This window comes from Dipteris shenzhenensis, chromosome 2, assembly GCF_047967505.1.
Source record: "Dipteris shenzhenensis isolate YYH24624 ecotype China chromosome 2, Dip_SZ_1.0, whole genome shotgun sequence".
NCBI classification, from domain to species: domain Eukaryota; kingdom Viridiplantae; phylum Streptophyta; class Polypodiopsida; order Gleicheniales; family Dipteridaceae; genus Dipteris; species Dipteris shenzhenensis.
The window spans coordinates 17341647-17368645 of NC_141597.1; the positions used below are offsets into that span (position 1 = coordinate 17341647).

At 40.6% G+C, this 26999-nt stretch overlaps 1 protein-coding gene across 1 annotated transcript; it reads left to right on the forward strand.

Moving 5' to 3' along the window:
- The first annotated feature begins 5754 nt into the window (after positions 1-5754).
- LOC147904403 (tubby-like F-box protein 3) lies at positions 5755-9284 on the forward strand. Its single transcript, XM_087386291.1, has 4 exons — positions 5755-7401; positions 7516-7603; positions 7807-7939; positions 8036-9284. Exons 1-4 carry the CDS (start codon positions 7042-7044, stop codon positions 8703-8705), a joined length of 1251 nt encoding a protein of 416 aa, XP_087242417.1. The 5' UTR covers positions 5755-7041; the 3' UTR covers positions 8706-9284.
- The last annotated feature ends 17715 nt before the right edge of the window (positions 9285-26999 follow it).

Genomic DNA, 26999 nt, shown 5'->3' on the forward strand with positions numbered 1-26999 from the left:
AATGGTTGCATTTTGCAAAAATGGTTAATCAATAGCACTTTTGGAAAGCACATACGAATCATAATCTTATTGTGTGATTTTAAACATATTAAATTTGCATTTTCTTCATATTATTACATACAAATCCCCTATGGAAAGGAATCAATTGTACATTCAATTGTACATTCAAAGGCATTAATATTACAATTGAACACTTGCAATGTGGGACAATATGGTGATTTTGATGATTGTATATAACAAGAAAGTGGATTTGTGCTCTTGTCCTTAAAGATTCATGAGCACAAATATTCTATTTGATTGTAGAGCACATTGTGGTTTCGCTTTTTGGACCACAAATGCTAAGGTCCCTTTCCAACGTTATCGATTCACACCACTCATTTGTTGAAAATTCAACCTTCTAGAGATAAGAAGTGGTTTCTAGGCCTCATGATGAATGCACACATAGGAAGTCTAAGTGATTTATTCTATAAATATGCAACAATGTTTCCTCGAACTTCAACACTTGATCCCTTCACATATCTATTCTAAAGTTTATGATGTATTAAATTGGCAATTAAATTCAACATGTTTTCTTTTGGACTTCTATCTCAAAACTTAAAAGCATTTTTGTGCATTGTATCTAACTTATAATAAACATAAATCTCTCTCTCTCTCTCTCTCTCTCTCCCGGGCCTCCTCCCTCCCTCCCCCCCCCTCTCTCTCTCTCATGTGTGTGTGTGTGTGTGTCTCTCTCTCTCTCTCTCTCTCTCTCTCTCTCTCTCTCTCTCTCTCGTATGTGTGTTACAAAGCCATAGTTCAATATTCCTCTTCCTTGACAAGGCACATAAGTGTATCTTGAATGGACTATTCATGCTTAAAAAGATCAGTATTATAGACTCACGAAGGACCATATCAGTGATTCTTTCACTTAGAAATACAACAACATATTGTACTAAGATGGGAACTCAATTGACTGCAATTCTTTTTATAGTGTGGCATCATGCCTATTAGAACATAGATATCTAAAAGAGATGTCCTTACTCAAAAGTATGACCACTCTCTTTATTTGCCAATGGCATTTAAAAGTTGATATGTCTATCATTTAATGCATATGTAGACCTTTAATACAAACATATAATGGGATGATTTTTTGTTTTTTTAACTAAAGGTGAATGCACGGTGTATTCATATCATCACACAACGAGTGGTTACTTTGTGATGATGAATATGATGAGACTATGTATTTTGTGCTCAGCATTAATGAGTTCCAAAGGTGTTCGTACAATAATAGATAGCATGAAAGTAATTTTAATGCATGGTAGGCTCACTTGGGCTAATGATGCACTACTTGAGAGAATGTAATCATCAAATATTTGTACTAAGCATGCTTTCACATGGATTTTTAGATTTGAGAATCTAAAAATAAAACAATCACCATTAATTATCTATGGGGTTATTAAAAAATGACAAGGAGGAAAGGGGAGGGTATGTGTGGCCCTTGCGTGGCTAGTAGATACTATAAAGAACATGCCCATAATACTCTCAATAAAGGAATCCTCAACTTGTGTGGGTAGATTTTGGGATCTAAATTGTCCACAAGCACTTGTATGGGAAGAATTTTGACTCCTTTTTCCTTATGGGCTTTCCAAAGGTTGACTAACCAAGAAATGAGAAAGTTGTACCCAAAGGTTAGTTAATTGGCCAATGTTTCCAACTCTAGGAGAGTAAAACTAGGAAAACCAATATTAGTGTTGAAATTTGTTAGTGGACATTAGGTGAGACCCATGTTTCAAACACTAGTAGAATGAAAATCACAAATTGCTAGTTGTGGGGAGACCATGAGATGGGTAAAATGGAAGGGGGAAATTTGATTAGCCTAAGGACTTAATTGATTAACCAACTGGTATTGAGGAGGGAGGATGATAATTGATTCCTTTAGCCCCAATGGTTTGGGGCAAAGTGACTACTCTCATTGACTTCATTATGTAAGAAATATTGAGGGACCAAGGTTAATCAAGTGGCATATGCACAGGTTCATCGATTGGTGAGAATGAGGCAACCCATATTACAAGCCACTTAAGGGTGGAGGAAAGGAGTAGATAATCATTGAGAGGGGAGGGGACTCGGTGCAATAATAGGAAAGGAAGCAATAATGATGTCTCATTAGCATGCATGTTATTTATAAGCAAAAAATCATGTATAACTTGGATGATTGCAGCCTTGACACTGTGCGTGGGTTAGTTAAATGTGACTTGTGCAAGCAAGCATGTGATTAAGAGGATCCAACACTACGTGAAGATTGTGTTTTGACTTAGGTTGATTGAGACTCTAGTTTCATGGCTAGCAATATACCATCGAGTGGAAACATTGAACTTTGAAGTGAGCACTTGGCATAGGTTAACCATGTAAAATAAAGTTAAGTGGGTTGATTGAGCTAGGTTAAGCATGTCTACCATGTGAAAAAATAAATTGTGCATCTGAATCTCTTATTATGCAAATGAATAACAAATGACTAATTGCATGAGTTCAAAACAAATGAATTATAATGGGTATTATTATGAGTCAAACTGTAGGGTAGAACGCTAGAGTTAGGGTGGGGACTAGGAAGAACCCTCTAAAGAAATTGAGAATAACATGACAAGGGGTGTGATCAATGATTCCAAGGAGGAAGATGGGCCAATAAAGGGAGAAGACATAAGCCATGAGAGGCTCATTAAAAGGAGTGATTTAGGTGCATTTGAATGAAACACGTAAACTATGACATATGCAAACTCAAGATTTGTGTCACGCATGGGTTATTTTTCGTACTTTGTGAGATAGATGCCCAACATGTGATTAAGAGCATAAACACTTGCTATTTCTATGCAAGCAAGGATGTGTTGAATTAAACCCATAACAATTCTTTCTATGGAACGATGAGGGTGCATACCTCTCCATGTCACTTCCTGCCATTGGGTCTATGAAAGTATATGTAGTAAGCTATTGTAATTGTACTTTTTTTTAAATTAAAAGAAACATGCATCCATTCATGTGAGCTCATTCATCCTACTTGGTTGATTAGGGATATTTAGAGCATGTTTAAATGCTTGACATAAGGTAGGGAGGATTATTGTTTGGTGAGGTACCTTGACTTGCCAAATCTTGTGCCCATGCTATTTTGATGCACATACTTGATGGCTCATTTTGGCTATTTTCACATGTAATCGTATCCATTGTGAAGGATCCCATAGCATTGAGCCAACTCATAAAAACATAATTGCCATGGTTAAAGAAACATTCATGTGAGTAGGCTATGAACGAGTTGCCTCATTGCAATAGTTGAACAATGACCATGTGGCAAATTGCCATGAACCTTCAAAGCTTGAGCGAGGTGTTGTCTAATTGCAACAGTTGAACGAGGGAGGGCCTCCTTAGACATTGCCATGTGGCTAATTGTGGCCCTTAGGTAAGCCTTTTTGCTTGAGAGCATTTCTATGAGTAAGCCAAGCTGCTCATGTAGGCTAGCTTGTGAAGGTAGGGCCTTGGGGCTTGCAGTATTGTCACCCCATAGAGGGCATATCCAATTTGCTTAATTGAGCAATTAAGGGTTCTTTTGTTTTTACAACCCCTCTACCATCTTCCTCCTCTAACAGTCACTCATGATTGTGGAAATGTTTCTTTGTGTCAAGCATAATCTTATAGATAGTGTAGGTGAGACTAAGTTGGGTGGGGTTGGAGACTTGAGTTCGGGTTGCATGCAAGTAATCATAAGGACCCTTTGATTGTAGGATACACTATCATGATCGATGGTTGAGTGTGCAATAAGGGGATGTGAAAATTGTTCTTTGGCATTGTGGGCATTGTGATACATGCATGCAAGATAACACAAGTTCGAGTCTTAGAAAGGCCAAAAAACCTTGCTTACCTCCATGATAGCCTAAATGTGAGTGCTACGCTTTGCATATGGGCCATCTCTCATGCATTGCATTTGGACCATTGATCATTTTCTTAAGATGGTGATACCTTTAACATTCTAGAAATTGATGGGATGCTCAATGTTGTAGACCATTAGATGCATGGATAATTAGATGGCAATGGGTGGCTTCCAAGATCATGTGAGTGGTGTTTCTCAAATTGCAAGTGCTGATGTTTTAGATGTAATGGCCTATTCTCACTGGGTTTTAACAGACAATTAGAATTCAGGGATAACCACATGCTTGAAAATTTCCCTTTGTGAAGGGAAGAGGTTAAAGGTGGATTGTGGGAATACTAAGATGTTTGTTACATTGAAACTCTTTTGTGACTTTCCAAGTATTAAAAAAAATTAATTAAGTTGCGTGTTTCAAATTGCCATTTATGGAGATCATCCTATAAAAATTACCTTTTAATAGCCCAACTCCCTTTAAAAAATCGTTTGCTTTCTCTTTTGCATCTAAAAGTGCTTAGGCCCTTTCACAAGAAGGACCTCCTTCCCATCTTAAATGGGGGGATGCTCCATTGGGGTGGATGGGCGCACCCCCCTTTACACATAGCAAAAACTTAGGTGATTCCAAATGTTGAGTCAGTTGCCACATCTTGCCCATCTTAAGGGTAGACAAGCTTGCTAGTTGGAGTCAATTCCACAAGAACTTGGCATGGAACATGATCCATTTGCTTCTTCGTGCATTGTGGCACGATGGAGGGCATCAGAATGGGGGGATGTGTGACTAGATAATGATTTGTGTAACTAGAGATTCACTTGTTAGTGTTGCTCAACCAATCTAATTCAAGATCACTCCCATTTAAATGCTTGGCGGATGTGTAAACGCCGTACCCATTGACCCAGACTTTGTGCACTCTTGTTAAATATTTTGGTGGAAAAGAAAATTCAGATATAAACCACATGCGATATTCACGTGCATAGTTTCTCTCGCTTTATGGATGATGAGGTGCATCCCATTTTCTCTCTCTTTCTGGATGAGCACTTTCCTTGGCTTGAGCTCCTCGACCCATTTTGTAGGATAAGTGAAGCTTTAGATGAGAGCATAGTATTGTACGATATACACGAGAGGAGCGCTCAGAGTATCCAAGACAAGGTCTATCACTTGGAGGAGTGGTGCATCATGCATACGTGCAGAGTACTTATAGCAATTGTGTTCAAAGGGGTCTGGACTCGGGCTGGGTGGCATGGCTGAAGTGAGACGAGTCATGGGGTGTTGCACCTGGGCTCGGTCATCGGGGCGTTCTGCCCGCCGTACAGGATGATGGGAGAGAGCTAGAGTTGCGGGTGAGGCGGTTTTTGACTGCGTCGTGGGTTTGGTGCTGTCGCGACGAGGGGAGTCGAGACCGCTCGCGAGAACTCTGCGATTGTAGGAGAAGAAAGGGGCTTTGCACAGGAGAATTATAGAAAAATGTTTGATCGGGGGGGGTAGCAACGGAAAGTCAAGTCGGGGTGGGCAACTTCGCAGCTTGGAGTGAAGGATCTTCTTCTCAGTGGGGGTCACCGTTTTAAAGCTGATGGGGCAGCGATTTTGAGGCGGTGGAGAGGGGAGGATATCGTGAGGCGGAGGCGTGTGCAAACCTTTTGGCGGTCGATCGGGGAGAGAGAGAGAGAGAGACGCTTTTGGCAGTGCTGTAGTTGGGCGTGCCCGACAGGAGCCTCGGTGGGATGAAGCAATTGAGTACTTTCAGGACGGGGAAAGTCTGAATTGGTACAGGAGAGGAGGGACAGGACTCACAGGAGAGTGGAAGTCTGTAAGAAGGAGAGAGAGAGAGAGAGAGGGGAGGGGAGGGGAGGGGAGGGGGGGGGGTTGATGCTGAGCAATTGAAGCGACAGGCTGGGGACAAGAGGGGAGAAAGAGGCGGAGAAGGTGAAGGAGGAGACCAGGAGGAGAAAGGGTTTTCTTTTTGGGTTTTTAGGATTGCAGAGGACGAACTAGTGTCGATTTCTCTTTCGGTCCTACATACTCATCAACAATCCCAGTTGTAGCCACAGAGAGCAATTCAACGATTTCTGTACACCCAACAAGCCAAGCTCTTGCAGAGGAAAGAAGAGCTAGAGAGAGCCAAAGCAAAGAGGAAGAAGAGTCGATTCCTGTTTCGGTCCTACACACTCATCAACAATCCCAGAATTCCTGCAAGTGATTTTGGGAGGCAGGCTTTGGTCCTACATACTCAACCATTCCTCAAAGAGAGAGAGAGAAGGAGAGTCGATTTCCTACATATTTATTCAACAATCCCTCAAAGAAAGCTAGCTCTTCCTGGGAAACATAGCCAACAGAGGAGCAACTCAAAGCAAGCAGCACAACCCAAAAAGAGAGAGAGAGAGAGAGAGAGAGAGAGAGAGAGAATTCTTTTGGGACAGTACCTCGAACTTCTCTCCCACAAGGCCAGCAACAACAACAATCAGAGTCTCTCTCACCTCTACACCCACCCATAAACAACAGCTCTCTGTCTCTTGTGCTCCTCCTCCTCTTTTTGTTACCCATCTTGCCTCTTGCTCCTCCTCATCTTCCCCCATCTCTTCTTCTTCTTCTTCTCCAGGCTTGGAACCCACCTTTAGCAGCCAGGAAAAAGGTCACATTTCCAACAAAAGGTCACATTTTGCTTGCTCATCTCTCCCTCTCTTTCTCTGCCCGCTTCATTATGTAACTTCTCTCATCTCTCTCGGCAACAGACAATCGATTTCGGCGCCCTTCTTCTCTCGCATGAAAACAGATCTTGAGCACACAAAAGCTGTGCTCCACATTTCGCTCTCTCACGGACGGCAGGTTAGCACCTTGTACTATCGGTTACTTCACTGCTCCTGACCCAATCTCTTCGCAGCTAACAAGATCCAAAGCCCATCACCGTACACTTTACATTTTAAGGCCGGCGATCCATCAAAGTCGTGGTACAGTTAACTTGGGGCTTCAACGCCTTTGCAGTGATCTTCTTGAGCGAATCCCTTCTGATCCAGCCGTTCCAATATCCTCTTGCTCTCTCACCAGAAAAAAAGGCAGAACAACTGTTGATGTGCTGGACAGAAGGGAAACTCGATCGAATGCGAGGGGCGACTGCGTCTCCTTGAGCAGCTCCCTTCTCTCGTTTTCACAAGCAGCATCCATGCCTCTCAAAAGCCTTGTGCGCGATTTCAAAGACCTCAGGGATGGCATCGGGAGCATCTCCAGACGGACCTTCGATGTGAAGTTCTCCTACCACAGCAGAGCTCGGTCGCAGAGCGCGGTTCTGGATGTGCTGTCCAGTGCCCTGGATGCATCTCAACAAAGCTGTTGGGCCAATCTACCTCCAGAACTTCTCAGAGATGTACTCAAAAGAGTAGAATCTGCCGAGGGCTCTTGGCCAGCTCGAAAGGATGTTGTTGCGTGTTCTGCTGTCTGCAGGACGTGGAGGGAGATTACCAAGGAACTTGTGAAAACGCCAGAGGAATCGGGCATGCTTACCTTCCCGATCTCCCTCAAGCAAGTAAGTGCTTTCGCTCTGTGAACACCTTTAAGTGGGAGGGTTAGAAACGAAACATCCGGCCTACTTTTTTTTGTTCCCGGACATGATTACTCGTGATCTACGCTATGTATGCAGCCTGGGCCTCGAGATGCTCCGATGCAGTGTTTTATCAAGCGGGACAGGGCGAACTCTACATATTTTCTATACCTCGGCCTCTCACCTAGTAAGTTCATTTAGAAACTCTAAAGTGATGATATCGTCCAGGGCAGTCTCACCTATGTACCATTCAGGGCAATCTCACCTATTCTACCTTCCTCATTCTTTGTGCGCCCCTCTTCATATGCATGCTTTTGGGATCCCCGAATTTTATGAACAGGGGCGTTAGGCATTGTCGGACTGAACTTTTTGTTTTGGGTTGCAATGCAGCCTTACTGGTTGAGAATGGCAAATTTCTCTTGGCAGCACGCAAATTTAGGCGAGCTACAAGCACAGATTACATCATATCTCTGAATGCAGATGATATGTCCAGAGGAAGCAACACTTATATTGGAAAATTGAGGTCGGTGTCCTCTTTATGCCTCTTTATGCATACCATGCAATCACAACTATTAGTCTAATTAGCAGTCATTGACAAGTTTTTGCTTCTTTCTTGCAGGTCCAACTTTTTAGGGACCAAATTTACGGTCTATGACAGCCAGCCTCCACATAATGGTGCTGTGGTATCAACTAGCCGAGGAGGTAGACGCATAGGTTCAAAGCAAGTATCTCCAAAAGTCCCATCGGGTAGTTATAATGTGGCACACATTGCATATGAATTGAATGTCCTAGGCACAAGAGGCCCGCGGCGTATGCAGTGCACCTTGCATTCAATTCCAGTATCAGCTATGGAAATTGGTGGGAGTGCTCCAACACCTACAGAACTTCCTAGCTCAGTGGACGACTCCTTTTCTTCCATCTCCTTTTCAAAACCGCTTGGAATACTGTCCGATTTCAGTGGCGCTAGCCTTGACTCTGCTAGCAAATTTGAGAATAAATCTGGGCCATTGATCCTGAAAAATAAGGCCCCACGATGGCATGAGCAGTTGCAGTGCTGGTGCTTGAATTTCAGAGGACGTGTCACAGTGGCGTCTGTAAAGAATTTCCAGCTAGTTGCAGCCATTGATCCTAATCAAGCCATACCTCAAAGTGAACAGGATAAGGTCTTGCTACAGTTTGGAAAGATTGGCAAGGATATCTTCACTATGGACTACCGTTATCCTTTGTCTGCATTCCAAGCTTTTGCTATATGTTTAAGCAGTTTCGATACAAAGCTGGCATGCGAATAGAGGAGACCCCAGAGGGCCGTGAAATCGGCAAATGGCATGGATGTCTTCAATGTGATACTGTTTCTTGGCGCTTGTTTGTGTTAGTTGAGCAAAATAGATTGACCAGGCTTGGGTGGAATCATACTGCCATGGTCACCTAAATTGCAGGCTACCAGTGTTGTCAATGAGGTCCAATCTTTCGAATTTCCATTTGACAAATATCCAAATGATTGCCTCTAGAAATCTGTTGACAAACTTCCTATGCAAGCTGCAAGGAGGGTTGATGACAGCAGAAAAGATGTAGGGTTTCAAAAGTGCATACGATTGTGTCTGAGCAGCTACATGACTTACAACAAAGTTCTTGAAGCTTATTGATCGAGATGTGCTTCGCAGGTTCTGGCACCTGTTTGTATACAAGCAGTTTTCCATTGCTCAGCAATATGTGGAATGTACAACCATACGCTCATCTTAGGTGAGCTTAAGTGGGCTTTTGCAGGCAAGACTTATCATCTGTCGCACAGTTCTTTTTTGGGATATTTAGCAAACCCATTTAACGTTTGTGATTCTATGTGGGCCAGTTATTTGACAAGTTTTGTGATTGAAAACTCGATACTATTGCTGAATACTGCGCTTAACCCCTGGTTTAATGTTGATGCCCCCTTCTTCCATATCTGTTAAGATAAATTTTAGACAGTATTCACAGCTGCAGGAGAATGGTATTGTTGGGAATCAATCAAAAGGTTCTGACATGACGTCATTCACAGCCACAGGAAAAGATACCATGCTGTTTTTGAATTGTTTTCACACCAAGTCGATTGGCTGAAGTAGAGACCGTGAAAATATTTCCAACTGCTCAAATGAGCTAATAATAGCTATGCAAGAAAATATAAAGCAACAACTCACCCTTAAGGAATGTGGCCTTCTTCTTCAGTAAGGGACCTAATTCACCTCATATTAAACATGTTTCATTGATATTTTCAATCAATTAATCCATGCATTAGGGGGAGAATGAATTTTGATGCTTTTTGTCCATCGCTTTCCCTTTCCTATTGATGTTCACACTGAGAGGCAGTATTGTGCTGCACATTTGAATTCTAGTCTCATTTTTCTTCAATTTGCTTGTTTCTATGCGTCAAGGCTTTGAGCACATGGAAGCTCTTTCATGCTGCAATTGGTTATGAAATCAGCTTTAGGGTCAGGTAGTGTTCAAGAAAATAAGAGCAAGGGTTAATGAATGGAATGAAACATGAACTTGTGTATGTTGCAAAAAGACCTCACCAACATTCCTGTCATGAATATTGCTTATACAGGAAAGAGCATGTAATTGTAATTTTAGCAGAACTTGTTAGTCGTTGAGTGAATTGCAAGAAAAGATGGCCAACAAAACTGGAAAAGGCAAATCTGGGGGGTGTGACATTGAGGTGTACCAAGGTCAGCAAGTGAACGTGAGTTGAGCTCAATAAATAGGAAATGCCTGAAAGGAAATGAAGAGATGGTTCACAGAGTGAGACATCCTATTGGAATAATTTCCCCATATATTTGTTCAAAATATCACACAGGAATCATTTTCCCACTTCAAAAGTCTAGTGCACAGTCCAACATCAGGAAGATAATAACTGTGGTGGACAGTCTTCCAGAACTGATATAGATGTGTATAGGTAAAGAAGGGGACTAGAGAACATGCCCCGACAAACATTTATGTAAGGAGAAAACTGGGAAATACCAAGAGCGTTCTAGTCCACATCCTAAGCTTTCCTGTAGAGGCCTTCAAATTAAATGAATATGTACTCAAAGCATAGCTTTTATGGCAGAAAGTATTGATCCATGAGAATGTGAAGAACGTGATGTTTGAAACAAATATCGTATGTTGTGACTAATGACATGCACACTCTTGAGATCAAACTTCTAGGTCTCTTATCTCCTAATCGATTCCCGACTTTTTAAGTGTTTGAGGCGATGAAGCCATATCCCATGATATTGGTGAGAGTGTCCTTTTGATAATGTCTAGGATTTTATCGTAACTTGCTAGAATAATTGGGTGAAAAATGTATGTATCCATGTTCACTCTACATAGTGTCACTACCTATAGTGACCACTCTACCTGAGCTAAGGTTTATTTATATGGAAGTATTGACAAGAGGCACATTCTCCCTTACTATGAGACCTCAAGGTGGGTGGTATACAGCTAGCCATTGGAAAGTGCTTAGCCAAGTAAGAACTAGGAAAAGTCCCAATTCTCACTCAAAGCTTTGATTCTTGCATCCCTTTTTTGCAAGCCATTCAATCAACCTTTTAATATGGTTGGAAGACAGTGAAGAAAAAAGTCTTAGTTTGGAAGCTTGCATGATGTCAGAATGTGGGGACTTGGAGATTAGAAAGTAGATAACGGCAAAATAGAAGACGACCCTTCCTTGCAACAAAGGTTAGGCATGCAATTGGCCCGTTCTAGACTTAGAATTGCTACAAGAGCAGTTTGCATGTCTTATGTTCAGCTAGAAAGTGCTTAAGAGGGGGGGACACATTGAGAGCATCAAACATGATAACGTTACTCATTGCCACTGCGAAGGTGTTTACGAGTTCAAGGAGATACTAATTGCCATGTTTATATGCTCTCAATGGAAAAGTCTTTCAGCTAGATGATCGTGAACACTAGGAATATCAACTTTGATGACAGGTATGCCTTAAAGGGAGCCTAGTTTGCACGAAAAGGATTGCATATTTACTCTTTTATGGCTCCGTGATTGGCCACCTTCTCCATTGAAGAGTTTTCATACAGATGACTTTGTGGAAAACTTCTTCGTGGAGATTGTGGTGCTCAATTTGTCATAATAAGAGGCGATGTAGCCTTCAAGAATTGATAAGGATGTGGGGTCCCTTTAATATTAGAGATGAGTAACACACAGTTTAAGCAAGAAGCCCACAACCTAAGGTATCTAATGATAATGTCTTGTGCATCCCTCAGAGGATGAGGATGCCTCCTTAGCCTTTATGCATAGTTAAGGTAGGATAAAGGCTAAGGATAATGATAATGATAATGATAATGTCTTGTGCATCCCTTAGAGGATGCCCTCCTTAGACTTTATTCATAGTTAAGGTAGGATAAAGGGGTTTTCAAGTAGCCAAATCAGCACCACCAAAGGCTGCAAAAGGTTTCAGTAACAACAAGTGACAAAACAAATCAAAAAATCACATAATTTCTTAAATGAAAAAATCAACGCATCGACTAAAATTAATGTTGACTTTGATTGTGATCGGTTGATATTTTGGATGCAATTGACCTTGCGGACTTGTGGAGGGCAACAACCTATATGGGCCTTCATTTGAGGATCAGCTCCCCAAATAGCAAGCCATTTAGCAATAGTAAACTCACCTCATCTAGGAGTGGGTGAAGAGGAGTAGCTAGCCTCTCTTTGCTCAAACCTCATAGGAAGGTCTTCATCCCATAGAAGCAGTCTCTTTCTCTCTCTCTCTCTCTGTCTCCCCCCCCCCCAACTTGCAATTTGAATTTGTGTATGCTAACTTCTGAATTCCACTACTTATTATGAATGCACATAAAAAACTACTTACATGAGATTTGACTTAGAAATCGCTAGTGGAGGAATCAACTACAAATTTCAGTTGCCTCCAAGAAGGTAAGCTATGCAACTCCACCCGGGACAGAAGGAGCTATCCACCACAAAGGAGCCGAAGGTGAAGTAGAGCTTCCTACACTTGCAGTAGAAAAGCAACAAGCTCTAAGAAAGGCTTGTGAAAGGAGGATGACCATCACTGTGTAAACCAAGAAGAGCAGAGGCTTGCTATTGCAGAGAACTAAAAAGACAGAAGACATTGCAAAGAGACCTTGCATAGAGAAGAGAAGCCCTTGGAGAGAATGCGAAGGCAAAGACCATGACAGGGCCAAACATGGTGAAATCGGACTGCATCGGCTAGTGACTCCAACAACAGCGAGCGCTCATGCTACAAGCTCATCAAACAGCCAGGCGACACTCCAGTGTGCCAGCCATCCAAGTTGCTCCTTCCCTTTTAGCTTGCCATGGTAGGAACGTTCGCCCGTCTTCCTTGCCGATTGATTGGATTTCTAGTGAAGAGGCCTGGTTCTTAAGAAGATTCTCCTCCTGAATTGAGGAAGTCAAGGTTGAAGTTGAAGTAGGGAATTCAGCTGACATGCAGAAGAGTGGATCCTTTCAGAAAGCTTCTGAAGAGGCCTTGGCTTCCCGCAGAATTGTGAAAGTCCGGCGCGCTTCCTGCATCCAAGGCTAACGACCAGACGGCTTTGTAGAGCAGCTTCGCCTCCAACATGGTTAGCCGCATCAAATGATGCAGCAGCCCCGAACATCTCTAGGCTTGCAGACAACGACCTTAGCTGCAGCACGCTCCATAAGATCGTCTTTCGGCTCCCGCCTTGTAACATAGCATAGGTTTAAGGCTTCAAAAGCCTTAAACGCCCAAAGCCTCTCCTTCCATTGCGATGACTTCCTGCTCAGCCTTCCCTAGACAAGCCGCTCCAAGAACAGCTGCTCCAAGAACCTTCAATGAGTCGTTGACGACCAGCCGCCTCCAAGAAAAGCCTTACCAAGCTCCTTCACGTCACGCCTGCAACATCCTCACTGCATCGCCGTCTGCAAGCTTCAAAGCCTCAAAGTTTCACAAAGTCTCTCTAAGGTTCTAAATGTTAGACACGCGGCAAAGATAAAACTTAACCACAGTTAGGGGTAATTCAGCTAGGAGGGTTAGGTTCAGTTACGTGGACCATAGCTAGGTTTGTTTGAACTTTGGGTTAATTCAGCTTAGTTAAATGTGTGCCATGTGGCATAGGGCTACCTCAGCACAGTAAACCCTTGCCCATGTGAACAGCCTGTGACACATCCATCAAGGCCCTCTTCTTCACAGAATCTTTGACAAGTCGTAACTTCCAATCCAGGAAGAATTTGCACATGCTCCAAAAAGGAAAAGTCATCGTCTTTTCGAGCTCTACACACCTGTCAGATCAGAATCATTGTTAGCAATTAGACACTGCCAATATTGAAAGAAAGCAATTGGTAAGACCTTTGAAACAAATGACAAATCAAAGCATGAATGCACACTTCGCCGTCATATGCACGATAAAAGCACAAGTGCATGAGATGGCCATAGCACAGAACATGACATCCACACATAAAACATCAAGGCACATGGTAGAACAAAGCATTATGCATCAAGCTACATTAAGCAAAGAAGAGAACACCATCGACATCAAGCATTGAGAAGCAACAACCTTGCCACCTTCACTCCATATGTTTGTAAATCAAAGCTGACCACCTGAGAGTAGCCACGTAAGCACCCAAGGGAGGATTTGATCTTGTAACTCACATCTGACCACCTTGCAGTAGCCAAAGGATCATGGCACCAAGGGGAGGTGTTGAGATATGGTGCCATGAGCACATGAATTAGAGGAAAAGGTATAAGCTAAGGAATGTATTAAAGTAGCCACCCTAGGATGTGGACTACATGATGTGGAGATGTGGATTGAGGATATCCACAAGGAGGGATGTGGATCAGAGGATCCCACAGATGTTGACTATTCTAAGGGCACTCTCTATATAAGAGGCCTATCATGTATTGTTGATATAGGGCATTAGAATAGATTGAGTGTTTCATACTTCCTTTCTCTCTCTCATGGAGTTTCTTCTATGGTTTGATCCTCCGTGATCTTTATGCTCATTGAGTGATAGATTAGGCTAAGTACAATCTGCACTTTGTTAATCTATTGTTAGGACATCTGTTAATTAGCACATCTATATTAGCACACCTATTATTAGCAGATGTTTTATTAGCACATCTATGTTATTAGCATTAGCACATCTGTAATTTAGCACACCTATTATTAGTACATTCACGTTATTTGCATATTGTTAACAACACATCTCTTGTTAGCACATCCATTATTAGCACATCTATAATTGGCACATTCGTTATTAGCAGGTATTTTATTAGGACATCATATTAGTGTTATTAGCATATGCTAATTACATTAGTGTTATTAGCATATGTGCTAATTAGCATATATGTTATTAGTAGGTATATTATTAGCACATTTGTGTTATTAAAATATTGTTATTAGCACATCTCTTGTTAGCACAGCTATAATTGGCAAATCCATTTGTAGCAAGTATTTTATTAGTACGTCTGCTATTAACACATCTATGTTATTAGAACATGTGCTAATTTAGCATATCTGTTATTATTACATATGTGCTGATTTACAATATCTGTTATTAACACATCTATGTTATTAGCACATATGCTAATTAGCATATCTATATGTTAATATAGTATTGTATGACTAAAGCCACATCATAGTATATAAAGGACCATGTGTATGAACTTATAGGAGAGTAAGAGGTATACACTGAGTAAACCAAGCAACCACTCTTTGGTTATGTTGAATCATTTGTGATACTCTCTATTGTATTTTGGTGAGGTGTCATGAAAAGTGCATGGATGAAACAATCTTCATAGAAGGATAAGACCACTCAATTGCTTTTTGGTTAGGATGATGCAAGTATGGATTTACAAGTGCTAACATTGATTGTTATTGAGATATGCCCAATTTTTAAAATCTTGGTCCTAGTAAGGTGGATAAATTGTATTTAATGAAGATTCCAATTTGTGATAATACTTTGGATTCTTTCTTATAGGGTGCATCCAGCATTAAAAAAATATACATTTTAAAATTTATAACTATGCTCAATTCATGTGGCAAAAAGCACATGTTGTTTAAGTTTATTTAAACTTAGCAATTCAAAAATGCATTGTCTTTTTTCTTAAACACGGCAAGTTTTCTTGGGTGGTGCTCTTCACTTTTTAGTCTTATATGGGGAGCCTATTGTTGACACTTCTTGGGCCAATAATCTCTATGCTAGATTACTTATATGGGGAGCCTATTTTTGACATTTCTTGGGGTCAAGAATCTCCGTGCTAGATCCAACCCAGGGAATTCATTTATCTAACATTGACTCAATATAACTTGATAAGGGGATGAAGCTATTATTACTTTTTTCAACTATTGACATAAAACTAGGACTATCTTGGGCTCTTCATTGGTTACTTAAGGACAAACTTCAATCTTAATCTCGATGAAGGTTGAAAATGAATATATTATTTAAGAATAGTAATAGGATTAACAACTTTTGTTAGAGTATTTTGGATATATGACTCTGAATTACAAGTTGCTACTTGATAAGTTTGGCAAGGAGAAACTTTGGCCAAGGGCTGAGTAAAAGTACTTGTCTTAATGGAAATAGAGAGCATGCTGAAAGATACTATAGTGGAATTGATTTACCAAACTAAGTGATAACACTATTAATACATGAGTGTAGATACGACTGTTATGTGGCACAATCGTAGTAGTCACATACAGCTGTTAATATAGTCATTTATGGTTAAAGTCACAAAACAACCCTCTATTGCCTTCACTATTTGACCATTCATCTCTTTCTAACACTTTTTCTTTCTTGTGTAGGTATAGATGTTGAAGAGGATACCTTTAAGGTGAAACACCATGAAGAGGAGTTTCCTACAAAAGAGGAGCTTGGAAAGAAGTAGGCTACAATAGACGGGTCCAGTGAGAAGAAAACTCAAGCTCAAAGACCGTCCACGATGAAGATGTGGCTTGTAATGTGCCCATGCCTAAATATGTGGCTGCAGTAGACACTAAACTTGAAGTTTGACTAAATTTAAAAAGCTTGAGAACCAAGGGGGGGCATCAACTGATATTAAGATGGACAAGGGTAATGATAATCCTTGGAAATGTGGCTCTGCTAGAATGGGTAACAAGAAGAAGTCCACCAATTTTCCTTCTCTACTTTTGCCTTCAAAGAGACAAAAGCTCCCATCTAGCACAAAGGATCATACAACAAGAATTAGGAGTGCCGTGCATGCAAGAAGATGTGACTGACTTCTACTCTTGAAGACCTATATATTGTGTAGCAAATCTTGTGACTTGGGTCCCATTTAGTTGTAAAGATTTTTTAGTTTGATTTATATTTTATTTTAAATGAGGGTTTATATTAAGGGGTCAAATATCTTGAATAACTTTTAACAAGAACAACTTCTCTGACCAAGGTTACTATAGACATGCGAAAATAAACAATTAAGCAATAGGATCCAAAATAGTAGGCATAGGAACATCAGATCACAAGGATTCATCTTTAATAGCCATATCAGGAATGGGAATAGCAGGAAGTGGAAAAGGAGCAGATGGGTTGCGCAGATGTTCGAGAAATTCTTCTACCGACAGTGTCTCTCGACGGACTTTTTATGAGACATTGGACGGGTTTGCATGTGACACCGGTCTCTTGAAGGGGCAGGCGTAAGGAGGGGTAACCACTTGAGTGACCATAGGTGCTAAGTATTGGTGGGTGATGGAAGGGCCCAAGGAAGAAACTAGTATTGAAGAGGAGACGCCAGGGAAAGTGCCTGCAAGGTTGGGATGGGAGCGGGGTCCGGGGTTATTCTTTTTCTGCTGCTAGTAGCTCTGCTAGAGCCAGAGCTTGATCCAATAGAACTGTCTCTTCATTGGCAAGTTTCTCCTCAATGACCAGTAGAACTGTCTCTTCATTGGTGAGTTTCTCCTCAGCAACCATGCACTCTTGGATTTGGGTGTGGAGTTGATTGATCTTCTATACATTACCCCTTCATACCTAAAGTCAAGCATACAGTTTCAAATAAACGTATAGTATCCATTAGAACATTATTAAATACCTTATTATATCTTTGCATCCATATTGACCAAAGAACTGATCTTTTGATGACGTTCCAGTTATGTGGGGCCCTATTTGGAGAATCCTTGAGTAGGATAACCAAATAGCTAAAAGGAAAAGGAGCAAGACGTCTATGAACCAAATCCTAGAGTTCCCTGGAGAGCACACAATTGAGGAAAAGATGTGGAACATCCTCCCGCACTTTGTTGCAATGTTTACACCATCCGTTTTCGTGACCATCGTTCTTGGCCCTGGTAGCCGTCCATACCCCCCTGTGAAGAATAAGACAAAGAAGACAATATTGTTTCTCAGTCCCAGACTTTTGCAAATCTTTGGACCTACATTATCTCATCATCTCTCCTGAACCACATTTTATTGGAGGCGGGTGATCATGTCTTCCTGGCCCTCGTGGATCAATGGAATCGGTGTTAGGTTTAGCTAACCCACCCACATGAATTCCCTCATAGCAGGGGGAGGCGCTCGCCTAGCCACCACACAAGGTTTTCTCTACCCCAACACCCCTGACATTCCTTGATTAAGAGCAGGTCTAATTTGGTTAATCTGTATCTGTGCAAGAGAGTCGTGTCATCATACCATCTGCCTTGACCTACGATTCCATAGATCCCCTCAAACCTTGATCCCTCTCTTATTTAGTCTAATGGCTGGTTTAATTTGGTCTTCTCTTAGCGGGTTTGAGCTATAGATAACCGAAAACCAAATCGAATCCTGACTACTGAGACAGTGCCTATTTTTCTTGAATCCCTTCCACTTAATATACAGTCTCATAATTTCCCAGGATCTCCACATACCTTTCCACAATTGAGAGCCTTTCCCTATGCAAGGTCTTGACCAAAAAGGATGGAACTTGTGGGTAGATCCTTCCAGTGTTTGCACTGGTCCAGTTTGAATTTCTCCAGATTCTTTAAGATTAGAGTGGCCCAAATTGATTCAGGCTCTTGATAGGCTTTTAGGATCCGTCGCGTCATAAAGCTTACTGAGGATTTTTCAATATCCACCACACCTAGCCCCCCTTTAGATTTGGGAAGTGTACAAAAGTTCCATCTTACCTTAGAGCTTTTATTTTGATCAAGGAAGCCTCCCCACAGGAAGGTGCAGAAAATCCTATTGAGTTGGTTAAAGTGCTTTTTTGACAAGAACCAACACGTTATAAAATACAAGGTGTAAGGGTAGATGTAGTGATTGAGGACAAATTTCCTCTTGCCTAGGGATGGTTGAAGGCCTTGCCACCTATTGATTTTGTCTCTTCACTTGTCCATGACCCAATCCCACCTGGCCTTGATTGAACAGCTAAAGCCCATGGGAATCCCAAGAAGTCGGAAAACCTCTCCCTCTTTAAGGACCTTACATCCCTTGTTAAGGATATGACAAAATATGAAGAGGGGAGAGGAGAAGAGTGGAGATGAGGAGAGAGGGCACAGCTAGAGAGCACACCACAAATGACTAATTGTACACTAGATTTAGTTGAAAATGTAGAATATATACAAACCCATTTAGGGTTAGGGTTAGGGAATCTAACCCTTTCCTTTATAGCACTCTATCGGGTTAGTGCTATGCACATATGATCACATGATGGTGCTATGCACACATGATCACATGATGTTGAGCGTGAACTCTCAACACCTTCCCTCAAGATCAACATCATGAAGTAGGCCTTCCCTCAAGATGATGATTCTGGGGAATCGAAGGAGGATTGAACATTACATTCCATCACACCCCTTTAATGGGAATGTCCTTCCTCTACGTCAAACCAAGAGCTAGTCGGTGTTTCTCGACGAATAGCTCTTTACCGAGTGGTTTGGTAAAGATGTTTGCAACATTTTCTTTGCTATCACAATGCTGTAGTGTGATGTCACCAAGTAACACTCTTTCTCTAATGAAGTGCTCTCTGACATCAATGTGCTTTGTCTTGGAGTGATATATTGGATTCTTGGCCAATGCTTGAGCTGAGATTGATTATCACAATATATTGTTGTTGGCTTTGACTCATCAAAGTAATCTGTTTCTGACAATAGTCTTCTAAGCCATATAGCCTCACATGCACCTATAGTGAGTGCTCTATATTCTGCTTCAGTCGAAGATAAAGAAATAGTTGGCTGTTTGTTTAACAACTATGATATAGCACCTTGACCAAGGAAAAATGCATATCCCTCTGTCGATCTCCTAGTCTCATGATCTTCGGCATAGTCACTGTCACAATATCCATGCAACCATGGATGACTTCCTCTATATTCTATTCCAAACTGTCTTGTACCTCTAATGTATCTCAAGACTCTTTTGGCTGCATTCCAATGAGACTGTTTTGGATTTGCCATAAACTGTGCTAGTGAGCTTATTGCATAACAAATATTTGTCTGAGTGATAGTCAGATATATAAGAGATCCGATGAGTTGCCTGTAGTATCTGTCATTGATTGTAGGCTTTTTTGAATCTTTAGTAAGTTTCAAACTCTGTTCCATGGGAGTGGCTGCAATCTTGCAATTTGCCATATGAAACTTCTTCAGGAACTATCAACATACTTGAGCTGACTCATGAATGTGCTATTTGAATCTCTCCTGAACTCAATTCCAAGACAATAGTGCATAAGTCCAAGATCTTTCATGTCAAACTCTACAGATTAGTCTTGTTATAGTTTTCTGATGAAGCTATCCTTTCTTCTGATCACAATCAGATCATCTACGTACAAAAGTGAAATAGTAATGTCTTCCCCTTGAACTTTGTAGTAGAGAGTATGATCTGCATTGGACTTCATGTATCCTAGCTCAGCAAAATACTTGTCGGTTCTACTATACCAACTTCTGGGTGCTTGCTTTTAAGCTGTAGAGACTTTTCTTGCGATGGAAAACCTTATTCTCCTTTCCTGGTTCAACATAACTTGCTGGTTGTTGCATGTAGACTTCCTTGTCTAGGTAACCATTGAGAAATGCATTCTTGACATCGAGCTAATACACATTCCATCTGCTGAGTGTCGCTAGTGATATCAAGAACCATATGGAATCCATCTTCACTATACTAGAGCATAAGTCTCATCATAGTCTTGACCATATTGCTGTGCAAATCCTTTTGCAACTAGTTTGGCTTTGTATCTTTGAATACTGCCATCTGGATTGTACTTCACTTTGTATACCCATTTGTTTGCTATGGCCTTCTTTCCTGGTGGAAGGTTGCATAATTCCCTAGTATTATTCTTATACAAAGCATCCATTTATTCCTTCATAGCCATTTGCCATTCTGGCTTGTCTACTGCATCTTCGAAGTAAACTGGCTCTTTTGTGGCCATGATGGTAGTCATAAGAGCATAGTTGGTGGTTTCAACCTGAATTGCTTTGCCTTTCTAAGCATATGTCAATCTGGCTGGTGGTATGCTTTTCCTAGTAGACCGTCTGAGCTGCTGTGGCTCTGCCTGGGATGTTGCTGGCAATTCTTGCTCTTCTTCATCAACTTGATCTGTAGATGACTGTGAAGTCGATGCTTCCATCTTTTTTGTATTTGAGGTTTTCCATTGTGATTCCTCATCAAAGATTACATCTTTGGAGATAATGACCTTGTGGTTGATGGGATCACACAACTTTTATGCCGCCTTGCTTTCTTCACTGTAGCCAACCATGATGCATTTGCGTGACTTTGCATCCAATTTCCTGTGATGATCATCATGTATGTGGGCATATGCTATGCAACCAAATATGCGGAGATGCCCAATGTGTGGCTTGTGTCCAGTGAATGCTTCATAAGGAGTCATACCTTATATCGGTTCACTAGGAAGCTAATTAAGCAAATAGTTTGCAGTGGCTATTGCTTTTGCCCAATACTGATTCGAAAGATGCTTCTTACTAAGCATTGCTCTAGCACTGTCTGCTAAAGTCCCATTCTTCCTTTCAGCTCTTGCATTCTGTTGAGGAGTATTTGCACATGTGAACTATCTTCGAATGCCATGATTTTTGCAAAAGTTCATGAATGCTAAAGACATGTATTTGCCTCCTCTATTTGATCTCATGACTTTGATCTTTCTGCCTGTCTGGTTTTCTACCATGGCTTTGAATTCTTGAAATCTGGAAAATACTTCAGTTTTCTCTTTCAGAAAGTAGACCCACAATATCTGCTGTAGTCGTCGATGAAAGTCAAGTAGTAAAGTGAACCATTGATGCTATGGGTCTAGGCATAACCCCATACATCTGTATGAATTAAATCAAGAATACCTCGTGCACAAGAGGTACTTCTGCCAAAATTGGTTCGCTTTTGTTTGCCAAAGCAACATGCTTTGCAAACCTTTCCAAGAAACTGTAGCTTAGGAATCCCAATTGCCATATTCTGATTCCTAAGATCTAACAGGTACTTGAAGTTGACATGACCATATCTCTTGTGCCATTTTGCAAATAGTGGCATCTGTTGCGGTTGAGCTGACATGGCATGCTTATTAGTACTGTAGCTAGCATTCTGTATAAGTGTCCTTCCTTGACACCTTTTGCTACTAGCTGACATCTTTTGGATTTATCTCTGATAGTGCATTCATATCTGTCGAAGATGACCTGATCGTTGTGCTTCATCATTTGACCTACTGACAAGAGGTTCTTACTGAGCTTCGGAACATAGAGCACATCTTTCACCAATCCTTTCGTACGAGTGAAATTGTTCATAGGGATGACACCTATCCCTTGAACTGAATTTGGTGTATTATCTGCTGTGTAGATGACATTTTTCTGACCTTCTAATGGTTTCATCTCTGTGAACCATTCCTGATGATTGGTCATGTGAGATGATGCACTGCTTTCAATATACCAAGGATCCTTTTCACTTGGTTGACTTGATAGCTGAAATCCTCTTTTGGATTGAAATTAGTGTCTAGATAGATTGCATCAGTTTGTTGCATTTCCTCATTTTCAAGAAACATATTCCGATGCTGATTTGCAAAATGACTGTGACTAGAATGTCCACCACGATGATTTCCTCTGCCTCAAAAATTCCCTTGATTGCTACTAGATTGACCGCCTTGGTTGTATTGCTTCTTGAGGCAATCTCTTTCATAGTGTCCAAACTTGTGATAGTAGTTGTACTGAATGTTTGACATGTTGGTGGATGCATTCCCTCATCCTTGGAATCTTCCTCGATTGGAATGATTTCCTCTTTGTTGATTCGTTGCTGAGGATGATGATGATGCTGATTCTTACTTTGTTGTTGCTGATGAGATGGCCACTTCTCTGGTATGATCTACCTCTACCTCTGCCTCTACCTCTACTTCTGTTTGAAGCTGTGAAAGCCTGATCATTAGAATGACCTTTTCGTGCTTGAATGGCCTCAGCCCTGAGTTGTTCACCAAGTAGAACTGTCTGAAGTTCTTCCAATGTCAGAATTTGCTGTTGAATAGCTCTAGACTAGATTCTCGTATCCCTCTCCTAGTCCATTCAAGATTACTTGAACCATTTCTGTGGGGTTCATAGTCTCTCCTGCTGCTACAAGTTGGTTGTTGTAGTCTTTTATCCAGAGTACATAATCATAACCGGTTTCACTGCTGTTGTGGAAACTTTGGTTTCTCAGTGTGAGAATCTTGGAAGTGTTCTTTGACTTGTAGAGAGTTGCGAACATATCCCATGCTTCTTTCGATGTCTTGATTGTGTTGAGCTGTCCTAGCATGACATCTTGCACATATTGCTTGATCAGATTGATCAGATGATATGTATACTTGTCTTTCTTATCCCATTTTGCGTGAGCTCGAGCAATGGCAGAAATTGTTTGTGTAGCTATAGATCCCATTGTTGGTGCTGTGATAATAGGTGGAGTAGAGTTGGCTGGATTGTCCAATGGTCTAGGTGTAGATCCATCAACATACTCCACTTGTCCTGAAGTACAAGAATACTCTCCATTCGGTATTTCCATGTACCGTAATTGGAGTTCTCTAGCTTAGCAGATGCCTCCAGATTGAGGTTGCTAGTCATAGACATGGTGTAAAAAATGTACTCAAAGTGTCATGAAAATCTTTGTATGAATCAACTGCAAAACACTCACTATGCCAAGTGAATTTTTAACTGTTGGTGAAGATAGAACTGCAATATATAAACTCTAATTTGTGTTACAAGGCTTGTGGCAAATGATGCCGAGTATAGCCAAAGGCTTTACAAGGCTGAAATGATGTGCACAATGCAATGAATTAGCTGTATAGGCTTTACAATGGTGGCATGTGTGTGTGAAATCAAATGCTATCTGCCCACTGAACAATTGGCAATGCCTCTGAACAACTCTAAAGTCTGCTCACTGACTTGATGTACGTTAGGTTTCAGGTAATCTGATGATGTGAAATCGTATGTGAGCGTATGGACTGACTCTGAGTAGGTACTAGTCGGGAATTTCAGGCATGGCTTAGATTGGCAACTTGGGGAAATTCAAAGCGTCCCCTCTATGGCGATCTAGATTTATACCAACCATCGATCGATGAAAGAACAACAAATAATTCCTTTTCTTTAGTTCTTTTTAGGTGCTGGGTCAGATGCATTGATGTAGAGGCTGATGTGCATGTAGAAAGTGGTTTTGTCAGCGCGAGCGAAGCTCGAATGTGAGTGTAACTTGCACCAAAATTGCATGTGATGTGACGAGCGCGTAGAGCATGAAAAAACGAGTGACTTTTCTTTTTGGAGCACCCTCAAATTCCTTGTGGATCAAGAGATATGACTTGATCTAGGTGGAGGGGCAAAAGCAGTGCAAATGGTGCTCAATGATGATGTGTCACTGTGGGTCACATGTAGTGATGAAGTGGCACTGTGCCTAGCAAGAGGTGTGCTTGTGGAGCCTTGTGCTGAGGTAGCAAGTGTGGTCACATGCAGTGACTATAGAGCACTATGTGTGCCTGCAGAGGGTTAGTGTGCCACGTGGCACAGATGATGTGGCAACTAATTGGGATGCTGATGTGGCAGTGTTGACTCAGCTTTGACTGGTCAACTGTTAGTTGGTCAACCCTAATGATGTGGCACTTTGACTTGGTCAAAGAATGATGTGGTAGCTGAGGCTAGCTTGATGATATGGCATGCCATGGTGGATGCTGGAGCTGCGTTTGATCATTTGCTGGAGTGATTAAAAGGTCTAAATGACTTGTGCTAATTGATTTGAATACTTGGAGGGTTGAATTTGGATCTTATCTGAGAAAGTTATGTTAATTTTTTGGGGAAAATTATGAAATCTAAAGCCTAGGCAATCTGAGTACTTGGAGGCTATATTTGGATCTTATATGAGAAATTTATGTTATTTTTTGGGGAATTTATCAAATCTAAAGCCCAGGAAATCTAACTACTTGGAGGGTTGAATTTAGCTCTCATATGAGAAAATTATGATATTTTTTGGGTAAGTATTAGCTACGCAATCTGAATAAGTCTCTTGATTCTCTATTAGGCTCATATTTCCCCCTATTATTTTCCTTGGTGATAAGATGGATCAACAAAATATGACCACAAATAGGCTCAAACTGAAGGCAAAAGATATTGATAAGTTGCTCATATTTTTCCCTATTATTTTCCTCGGTGATCTTAAGATGGATCAACAGAATATGACCATAAATAGGCTCAAACTGAAGGCAAAAGATATCGATAAGTTGTATGAGTTGTTGCAATATTACTGACTTGAATGGACCTTGAATGCAAACGTGGACAAGAAGCATACATACATTTTTCACTTTTCCTTCAGCCCATAGACCCAGATTTTATTGTGGAATCATTTGAGCTATGTCTTGGAAACTTGGAAAGATAATATAAGAATGAGTATGTGATGCTTTAAATACTTCCTGCTAGCTTCTCTACTATTCCACCTCAAGGGCAGCCTTAGATTTTCATTTGTTGATGATGAATGAAAAGCCAAATCTTTATGCGCAATAGATGCTTGTAAGTTCATCTAATACATCCTCTTCAAGTTTCAAAAAGCTCCCACCATGCCTCATGTAACAATTAGACAATTGTGGCTCAGAGAATAACTTTAATAGATATGTCTCTACATACCTTTCTTTACTCATGGCAAGTCAAGTTTTCTTAATGTTAGACATCACACCAAGAAGACATTGATGCTTTGTTTAGTCACTTTTTGGAGTAGTTGAGGACAATGTCACACACTCACTCTAGCTAATCCTATGAAAACCTTCAACAAGCATACAAGCTGAAGGCTTGTCCCTTTTCTTATGACAGAGGTTCTAGAATTCAAAGGGTTTATTGATGATTACTTATGTGAAGTCAAAGATAAAATTGTTGGACATCCAAAGCCATTGCACTTTTGTTTCTACATATAGGGTGACATTTCAATAATGCATTGCAAAATAAATCATACTGTCAGATCATTGGATGCCAAAGGGTGGTGCCATAGAGTCATGGAAAAGAGATTCTCTTGAAAAACTTTTGATGAACTTGGGGAACTAATGGTGCTTCCAATGTGAGACTACTTAAAAGGTAGTGCTCAAGTGGTCAATGGTATAAAGGACTATATAAAATATTGGGACAAGCATCAAATTGAGAAATGATCAAGGCATTGTCAGAACCTATTATGCAACGTCCAAATACATGTATAGGTTTTTGGACACAAACAACATGCACATTAGAATAAAATACCATTTCCAACAAAGAATAATTCATTTGTTTAAAGGTTTTAAAAGACCACTTCTATCATCCGCAACATAACAAACCCAAAGATGTAAAAATGTAGATGTTCAAAAGGGTGACTTTGTTATTATGAGGCCAAGAAGCAATATATATCCAATTTAGTTGGGTGTAGACAAGTCAAATATTGAACCCAATAGTACCTTTGAATAATGCAACATGGTATTGATACAATAGTGGGCACCATGTTCACTTAAGAAGAATGCAAATGAGGAAGAATTGTATGCCAATTGTTGGTAGGAGTTTTGGATGTGCAATGACAAGGATCCTATTTGCTGGCAGAAAGCAGACTCAATAGTATGGAGTAGGACATCAAAAGGAGGGAAGAACCCAATAAGACCAGAATTCCACCTATTGTACACGAGAAAGAAAAAGCAAGCGTAATAGGGGTCGATAAAGTGATTGACAATAGTGTGTATTGAGCTAAAATTCAATGGTCTGAAGGTGTTGTTCTCTTTAATATTTGTGTATTAACCAGTTAAGCTCATTGGTTTTTCTTTTTGTAATGTGGTTGAATGTGTAACACTTGACATTGTTCTAATGAACGAAAAGCTTAGCCTAAGGGCACTGTTCCAAAAAAATGATTTGTCTTTACATCAGCTATAATATGTTGAGAATTCAACAAAGTCTCTAGTATGCGATATGTTTTAATGCTTTTATTGAACAAATACTAAATCAAGGTGCATAGGTGACTTGTACAGTGTTGCAATTGAATAAAATCTTAGAGTTTACCCAACAAGTAGTTCATTCCAAAAATTAGTGAAACATCTCACATATTTTCTCATGAAAGTAAAATTGATGAGATAAATAAGGATCATATGTATTATTCCCAAAATTAATGAAACACTAGATACATTCTCTTAACCAATAAAAGCAAATTTAATTTCTAATTCTTGGGCTTAGAGGCACTATTAATGAGACAATAAATTCCTAGA